This window comes from Sitodiplosis mosellana, unplaced genomic scaffold (assembly GCF_009176505.1).
Source record: "Sitodiplosis mosellana isolate CC-2019 unplaced genomic scaffold, AAFC_SMos_1.0 Smas_scaffold_1, whole genome shotgun sequence".
NCBI classification, from domain to species: Eukaryota; Metazoa; Arthropoda; class Insecta; order Diptera; family Cecidomyiidae; genus Sitodiplosis; species Sitodiplosis mosellana.
The window spans coordinates 2,570,058-2,579,147 of NW_022595244.1; the positions used below are offsets into that span (position 1 = coordinate 2,570,058).

Sequence of the window (9,090 nt, forward strand, 5' to 3'; positions counted from 1 at the left end):
GAAAATAGAAACGACTTCAATAAAAATGAAATGGATTGGGGAGAATCGCGAATTTCAAACCTGTGAAACAATTTGCGGTAAAAATGCTCGTTCCATGAGACTGGGAAACATTCCACGTGGTGTACCACTGGCACTATCAACTGAAGACGATGTCTGCAGCTGCTTCTCTTTTTCATTCCTATTGTTGGATGATCGACGAATTTTTTGGTAGGCCATTCCAATGGTGCAGTGGGCAAATGGATCTGTGAAAGCGCCAAATTTTATTGTTGCTCCTAATTTTTGATGTCCATCGATGTAGCTCAGAATTTGCGTGTATGCAAATGGTCGCTTCGGCGGTAGGATGCCGATCGTTATTAAATGCCACCTTTTGCAATAATAAAAAAAGCGTTTTAATTGATTTTCTAAGAGATTAATTCTATTTGAATATATTATCATGTGAAATGATCCATGGAAAACTAAAATCTGTCCAAGAATACGAATTGAAATGGTTGAACTGCCAATACACATTTGATATGATCGAGAATAAACAGGTATGAAAACGGTGCTTACTTCTTATCAAAGAGTGACGGCGAAGAGACTGAAGTTGCGAAATATTCCTTTTTCGTTTGGATGCCAACTATGAGCTTTCCATTATTGTCGATAAAAATTTCGTAACCAGTTCCTTGCGCTGACATTAGACTGCAATCATGTAAAATAGAAAAGTTTATATTTAGTTGATTTCGAACTAAAAACTGTGAAAATGTCCAAAATATGATTTATTTACATTGATGTGAAAAAATGAAAACATTTAAATATTGAAAGAAAATATAATTTTTGAACGATTTACCTAAAAATCACACGACGATATCTCGTGCTATCAATGTATGGGTCTGATTCCCATTCGACAACTTCATCCAGACGGATCCATGCATGAAATATGAAACCAAATGCACCTGATGTTGTCCACTTGTGAATCTCTGGCACGGTGATACCATCATCACGTGACTGTATGTCAAGAAATTCGCTGCAAATGTTCTGATTGCTGGGAATGTTCTGAAGTGATATGCTTGCCAATGACTGAAAATAATATGGAAAGTCGAATTGTTAGAAAAATTTGCTACGTTGATTCAAACAAAAATATGTGACCAACCTGAAGTAATTGCTTTCGATAGTCAAAGTTTTCCTTTTCCCGTAACAAACAGAACAGGCTCTTCAATTCGATAGGGCTAATGCTGTATCTGGCCAATTCTTCAATCAATTTAATCAAATCAATGGCACATTTGCTGCTCAATACATTGGAATGTCTCAGAACGTCGCAGATGGTTTCGATGAATTCACGATTTGACACAGTTCGCTTGCTGAAATTCGGAGCAAAGAAAAAGCAAATTTAGTCGCAATAATTGAAAAAAATTGTGATTTTCGACTAACCAGCTAATATTTTGTGAGCAAATTTTGAGCATCGTTTCAGCGACATAAAGCTGTTCACTTTCATGCATATCCTTCATCCAACTGGCTAAATGCGTGATGATTTCGCCAAAAACAATTTCCTTCTTCTCTGAATCATAGGCCAGCTCGATGCACTGTTCAATGAGAGTTTTCGTTGGTTTGCCCAGCGATTTGATGCCGTCAAAAAGTGTTGCAATTTGTGGTACAGTGGATAGAACATTTGTAGCAACGGGTGCGGTACGACGTAGCATGGCCAATGCCTTAAAAACACTTGTCGCTAGTTTCTGGCGATCAAATTCCCATTTTTGAACACGTTTCGGTATGCCAACCAGAGTTGTGATATAATTTGCTTCCACAATGACCGTACTAATCGGAAGACGACTTTGTGTTTCGGATAAAATATTCTCCATATTGTCAACGACGGCAGTCAGTGCATTTACATCGATGTAATCCTCACTCTCGGTAGCCACATCAAATTTCTCATCAAACGGACGCCGTTCAAAGTGTCGAGTTTTCAGCAATGTTAACATCATATCCAAATACATTTGAAACACCATCAGCACGTCAATTTGACGTTCAACTGGATTCGAACGATGCAAAACGATGACCATTTTGGCAAAACACTTCAATACAATGACCCGAAGCTCTGCGTTGCATTCCCATTTTGATAAAATATTTATGAGAACCGTCACAGTTGCCGGACATACGGCTCGCATTCCATTCGACTAAAAGGGATGGGCGCATGACAACGCCGAAAATCATATTAAAATCTATTTTGAAGCAAACTAAACATGCAAAAGGGCTTTTGTATACAAATATGGTTAGGTCGTAATTGAATTGCAAAAGTTTATTATTTTGTTTCCGAAAAAATATAAAAGTAATTAAGTTTATGTTCAACAAAAATAAGCTCAATGATACATACAGCGGCAAGTGTTTGCTGTTTGCTTTCACCAATTTGATTAGATGCAACATTACTAGAAGTAGAAACATTTGCAGAAATGGATGATGTTGCTGAACGGATGCTAGGAGTAATAGTTGTGGTCAATGATGTAGTAGCTTGTGAATCGTTAGTGCATGGATCGCCCTGGTTTGGTTTTGTTTTGTTTTGTTTTGGTTTATTGAATTTGATTTGATTGTGTGTTCGGTTGAATATTTGATTTGCGATAAGTATGTGTGTAATGACCCAGTTCGAGAAATTCCATCACCAGATAAAATAAACAGAATGAAGAAAAATGAAAGAAATTTATTTGTAGCTCACCAATTTTCAAATGAACGCATTTAAGCAAATTGAACGGATATCTTCAAATTAAAAGACGTCACATTTTAGAATCTCGCCGTGAGAAGTTAGAAAAGACAAACAGTTCTACCAGAAGATTTAATACCAAAACCACTACAGAAACTATGAAAATGAATTAAAACACCTTGGGCTTTTGAAAAGAATAAAAAGATTGAGAATTTTCAAAGGAGAAAAGTAACGAAAAAAGGAACTACAAGAACTGTCAGGATAATCTGACAACTACATAAAATGATGAGACGGAAGAATTCTTAAAAGACGATTTTTTTGTCTTTTTCCAACAAAAAAAATTGAATGTGGAGCATTTGTCTCTGTGTTTAATCACAAAGTTATCTATTAAGAATGCCGTGTTCCTTTCACCAATTATATGACTAACTACAGAAATAAAAACATGTAAAGAAATCTAAGATAGAAATAATGTATACAAAAAATCTACAGCCCAACACCAGAAGTCTAAATAAAACCAAAAGAAAAATCAATCAAAAGTAACAACGAGATTGTGTGTCTCAGTGATGAAGCCATAGAAACGCATAGCAAATACCTGTGAGCCGGATATTATTGCGCCTAACATATGAACTAAGGGTACTCCAATTTCTGGTAGATGGATGATCGTCTCAAATTGAAAGCAATCTGAAATAACAAAACCGAAACAGGTTTAGAGCATTTCGAAATGTGCGCGCGCCCCGCAAAGTGTATTATATTTCAGCGCACAGACCATAAATGAATGGCACCAATTCGACGTGCAATTGTACGATGGTGGTTAGAATGCGTCTATAATCGGCAAAGTGTCCATGTAAAAAGTTGCGCCATGTTAAATATGGGTCATAAATGACTTCAATTAGATGGCTAAACGATTTGATGTACTCGACTTCCGCTGAACTGGGTTTTCGCTTGTCCTTAAACAACTGCAATCGAAAACAGAACAAAAAACCGTACAATCAATGAAAAATACTGATTATTTAAAACAAAACAAAAAAGCGAGCCCATTTCACTTACCACCATAATGATGCTCATCGATATTGTAACAGCACAGCTGATGTATTGGTAGTTGGCTACGGTTTGTATATTGTCAAAGTGACGGCATATCATAGTAAGACATTTCAGTAATAATGTTGTTTCAGTCAGCTCATCATCGTTGAGTGGCATTTCATTTTGATACGAATCTTTGGCAACAATAAGAAATTTCCCGATTGCCGGCAACAGTTCATCGGGCAATCGCTTGAGATGTGGCCCAAGATCATTTTTTATCTCATTCCACAGCGGCGGCTGTTCGAAGTCTAAATTCAATTGTTCGGTCCATATCTCCACAAATCCAGCGACAAATTGACGAAAACAGCTCTTATCATTCTGTTTACAATGTGTCGAAAACGAAAAACGGAACAAAAAAATTGAGCGTTATTCTTTTTTTTACTTCTTCTTCGTTTTTGGGTTGCCATTAAAATTGTGGAAATTTTTTCATGTACATATTCAATGTGTTTGTATACTAAAACATGTCATACTACAATATTGTTGTTTGAATAAATGCTGGAATAATGCCAACTGTTTCTAAAAGTGTCGTATTAACAAGGGGAGAGACTCCAACGCTAGTTTCACTAATTTATTCTATTGTTTCCCAATATATGCTATTTTTGCTAGTTTCCCTCAATAAAAGTACTATTTTTTGCTAATATTTCCTATGTGCAGTTGACAGTTCACTTACAAGTAACACTCATCAAGTTATTGTTGTATGCTTGGAATGAAAAGCAAAAAAATTATATTTTGGCAATTTTTCCAATGTTATTTCATAGAAAAGAACAAATTGTTCCATTTAATTTCATAAAATAACTCCAAAACTTTGTTCTAAACGGTTAAAAACAGTAAATAACAAATCGCTATTTCTTCAATAATATTGCTGTTTTTTGCTATTTTCCTCTAGTATTTATATGAACTTCAAAAAAATATCTAATGGTGTCTCTCCCCATGCATATTAATCATTAATCCTCCGTGCTTGAATATTGTATGTACTAGTACACATATATGACATGGTTGCGGTGAGTGTCATGTCAAAACCCAAAAAAACTCATTCAGAAAGAGAGACCGAACCAACGAATGAACTTAATTTAATTAATTCGAAAACGTAAACATATGATTATTTGTGTTTAATAATAATAATTCAGGGGGGATTTTGCATATAATTGCCGTTGGTGTGTTCGCTAACTACGTGACAGTGTTCATAGAGGAAATGTTAAGGTCTTTTGTTGGTTTTGCATCAAAACATTTTTAAAATATACACATCGATATTGGATGAATTTGTGTTGCATCAATTTCGAATGCTGTAATCAGCATCTGTTTCCATGCAGAAAAAGTCAGGATGAATATATAGCCGTAGTGAGAGAATGAGAATCTACAAAGAATTCTAATTCAAAGTAATAACGAAACACATTGATTCCGCCGCTTTCCATCACTGTCAATGAATCATACACAATTCGATTATCTGATAACATTCAACGTTTTATCACACATTTGCAAGCACACAACAACATGCACTTACGTTGCGGCCCATTTGACATTGTATTTGTAGAGATATACGTGTGTAAGTTATATGTGCGAACACTAAACGACGTGAAAGCATTCGTCTGTCGCTCTCTCTATCCATTACAGAAAATAATAAGTGAATGGTCTGTGTGTTTCATTGTCAATGATCGCATTTAAATAGACCTGTTTACAAGTACACTTGAACGCATTCGCTCTATTCTCTTGCACTGTTTCATTCACTCTCTCTCTCTCTCTCTCTCTATGTCTATGTCTCGTTCGCTCATTCGACACCATGATTCAATTTTTCCCTTTTATCACGAATCAAATATTTGCGATCGTTCACCCATTGCAATCAACAGAGAAAATAAAACAAATGCATCAAATATGTAATCGACGCTGATATAACGATACTCTATTCATTGAATTAGTTTAAGCTAATACATTGTTTACATTGTAATTGAAAAAAAGAAAGAAAGAAAGAAAAAAGAGGTACAAAAACATGAACAAATCAAAATTAGGTGTTGGTTCAGATGAAAGTAAAATCGTTATTGTATTTGTATTAGATAATAATAATCAGTGCAGTGTAACAGTGTATGCATTGTGCACTTTCTGCTACATTGCCACACACCACCGAAATATTGAATCAACACAGAATTTAAAGAAGAAAATGTAATTAAGATATGAACGAACAAGTAAGTGAACGCGAGCGAGTGAAAAATAAACACATTTGTTTTTTTTTCTCTGAAGAAGCGGAACAATTTTCCGATGGTGTCAGCAAACCAATACAAGTACGAACATTAACAAAAAACAGAAACGAATCGAAAATATAGTACGTTCATCCAGCAAATACATAAACAACCAGGCAATAAATGTGTTTTCTTCATACTTTTGTTGTGTATTGAATCCACAAGTTGTAAATATCTTTGCGATTTTCCATTATTTCTGTGGAAAAATTCGCATTGATTCCGTTGGCCTTCTCTTCTTCTACTTCTCGTCTCGTTTCCCCACTTGAAAAACACTATTACGATTGATGGTTGGCTTTTCCACGGCACGTAATTTGTCTTCAACCCAATTTTTCTGTTCTTCTTCCCGTGTTTTTTTCTTTTGCTTCTTTTCGTTGCACAAATGTCACATTTTGATGACGATGTTCATTGTTTTGCGGTGGAATTTCGGATGGAAACTATTCGCACCGAATTTACCGACCGCCAAATAAACCACACACGAATCGAACAAAAAACCAAAATTAACACTATTTATTTGCGTTGATGTTGTGTTTTTCTTCTGCTCTGCTCTGTGCTACTATTGGTATTTTTGATATTCACGGTCGATGTACACTCACTTACTGCCAATGACAGTACAAAGCATACTTTATTACGACGAACCAAATGCTCAAGTGTGTTTTGACAGCTCTCGCTTGTACTTCAATTTCTTCAGTGTTGTCTCTGTGTCGTGCGCTCGCTCACTTTTTTCTCTCCGTCGCTCTCTCTCTCTTTTCCTCTCTCGTCGCTGAGAGAATGGACCGCCACTTCAAAACAATCGCTATTCTATGTCAAACGAAACACATGCTGTTACTCACTTGTCAAAATTACACACCAATACATTGACGGTGCGGTTTTTGCATGTGACGACATCTACCGGCCGATAGGTGAAATTGAACATTTCCTCATTCTTGTTTGAAGACAAATTTATTCGAAAGTAATGACTTTTGGTATTAGAAACAAACAAATAGATTATTATATAATTGGCTTGAGCAACTCTATCCTCTTGCATCATATATCATCATTAATTTATTCGATCGTCGAATTCAATTTACCGAAGCCGCTTCCGGCAGTCATGGAGATAATCAATGGAAATGATGCTAATATATTTACGATTATCCGACTTTTAAATTAAGGTTCTCTTATTACAAAACATTACATATCCTTATCGTCGATGCTATAAACAAAGTGCACGTGTTCGTGTAGGCAGACAAGAGCGAGAAACGATGGAAAAATCCACCTCGTTTCTTTCGTCAAATCTAGGCAAAGTATTCAAATATGAATATTTTAATATGCATGTGATTACGTAGCATCGAATATGTTGCACAGCGAATGCTGCAGATTGAATATTGATAACCCCGAATTACCTTTTTTGCAAACACTTACCGTTGTTGTTGTTGTCTTTTTTATCCCACTCTAAGCTCCTCGAATCCAATTTGATTCGGGAACTGGTTGCACTGCTTCATGAAAAAAAGGATGTTCAAGAAAAAGCCAGAAAATAGAAATTGAACTGTCAAAATAAAACGCAATTTGTTTTCATTTTCGTTAGGAGTTTAAGTTGGTTTTTAAAGCTTTTTCAACAACATTTTTCTTTATTTTGCATCAGTTTTTGTTTTTAAATGTTTTTTAAAATGTTTTAATAGATGAATTTTGGTTTTGTATGAGTCCATTTCCATTGAAATTATATAATAATTCGTGTTAAAAGTAGCATGCTATTCTGTTTTTTTGTTTGTATTTTATGCGTTTTCCATTCTTCCCGTGAATTGTCTTTCTTAAGAGAATGCCTGCTCACAATTTATAAGTGTTTCGATTATTTCTTTTATTCTCTCTTTTTTCTTCCTTTTCATCTGCATTTTTGCGCCTTCTTCTTCTTTTTCTTTTTCTTCAAATTTCAGTGTGTGTGTGTTTGTGTTTATGTTAATGTGCACATCATTTCACCTAGCAACAACGGCAAAAAAATTGTTCCTCTAAAATGGCTATGTTTAAAAGTCGCATTCATTTCAAAGATATTTTCGCAAATTTAATGAATATTCGGTAGTAATTGTCGCTGAAATCAGTTTCTGGCGTATATTCTGTGTGATTGTGAATGTGTGAAGTTGTCACTGCGAATGGCGTGAAAATGATTGTGGGAAAGGGATTTTTTTTGTTTCGTTTGTTTCGTCAGAGTTCTTTTGTTCAAAAAGAAAAAGGTTCAAACACCGCGTTACGTTTGTACATTTCATTTTATGCAAGCAGATAGATGAACATATTCCCTCCGCATAGGTACGGTAATGTTTTTTGTATATTCGCTGAATATTTGTACGTGATGAATGGATGCAGTTTTGTGCATGTTGTGTTGTTTGTGTTCAAAAGATGTGGCCTAAATTCAACACCCAGGGTGTTCCGGCATTGTTTTGTTCTCGGTTATTGGTTTTCACTTCGATAATAAGAGAAATATTCATTAAAATGTTTCATTATTTTTTCAACTAATTTTCTGTTTTTCTGTTTGTCGATCGCTGATAAAAGCGGCACGAAATGCTGATTGAAAATGACATGGTCCATAATGAATGTGTTGTCGCACCGAAACACATCAAAAGTGGCGACGGCGGAGGCGACAACGTCAAATGAAATTTTGAAATCGATAACAGCGCTCGCTGTTGATGAATGTTTCCGTCAGAAAGTTTTCAATAGCGTGTCAAATTAATTAATTTCATGGTGCATTTTGTATATTGGCTCTTGTTTGTTTTGGTCGCTCGGTGGGTCGCTCACGCGCGCCACCACGGATGGTCAATTCGACCGACGGCGTCCATTCGATCGAATAAAATTCGTTTAACAGCGATTGCATCACGTTAAATAACCTGGCTCTCCTCTAGGTTTTTTCTCTTCTTTTATTATTTTAGTGAAATTATTGAAAATGATTTTCCTTCTCTACTACGTTGAAATACGTCAGAACATGTCAATCGAACGCATCTGATTCGGGGTTAAACTATGTGTGCAGTTGTTGCAAACGGAATTGTTTGTTTGTTGTTATCGAACACAGCTAAATCCAAGGGTTTCAAAAAATCTTTTTATCTAATAGCATATATATATATAATTCTGGTATTTGGTTTTTGTTCTCTT

At 35.5% G+C, this 9,090-nt stretch overlaps 1 protein-coding gene across 2 annotated transcripts in view; it reads right to left on the bottom strand.

The window, feature by feature from the left end:
* Positions 1 to 6,807, bottom strand: part of LOC129576437 (neurobeachin-like protein 1) — a 61,283-nt gene extending 54,476 nt beyond the window's left edge. The window contains exons 1-10 of one of the 2 annotated variants that reach the window (XM_055461560.1): positions 6,120 to 6,807; positions 3,716 to 4,066; positions 3,435 to 3,624; positions 3,261 to 3,349; positions 2,348 to 2,509; positions 1,408 to 2,150; positions 1,130 to 1,337; positions 827 to 1,056; positions 550 to 678; positions 61 to 364 (exon numbers count right to left, since the gene is read on the bottom strand). In XM_055461560.1, coding sequence (XP_055317535.1) covers positions 61 to 364; positions 550 to 678; positions 827 to 1,056; positions 1,130 to 1,337; positions 1,408 to 2,150; positions 2,348 to 2,509; positions 3,261 to 3,349; positions 3,435 to 3,624; positions 3,716 to 4,066; positions 6,120 to 6,170 — 2,457 coding nt within the window. In that variant the 5' untranslated portion in view covers positions 6,171 to 6,807. The remainder of the gene's footprint in view (positions 1 to 60; positions 365 to 549; positions 679 to 826; positions 1,057 to 1,129; positions 1,338 to 1,407; positions 2,151 to 2,347; positions 2,510 to 3,260; positions 3,350 to 3,434; positions 3,625 to 3,715; positions 4,067 to 6,119) is intronic. The other variant, XM_055461565.1, reaches the window with a different exon arrangement.
* Between the last annotated feature and the right edge of the window lie 2,283 nt (positions 6,808 to 9,090).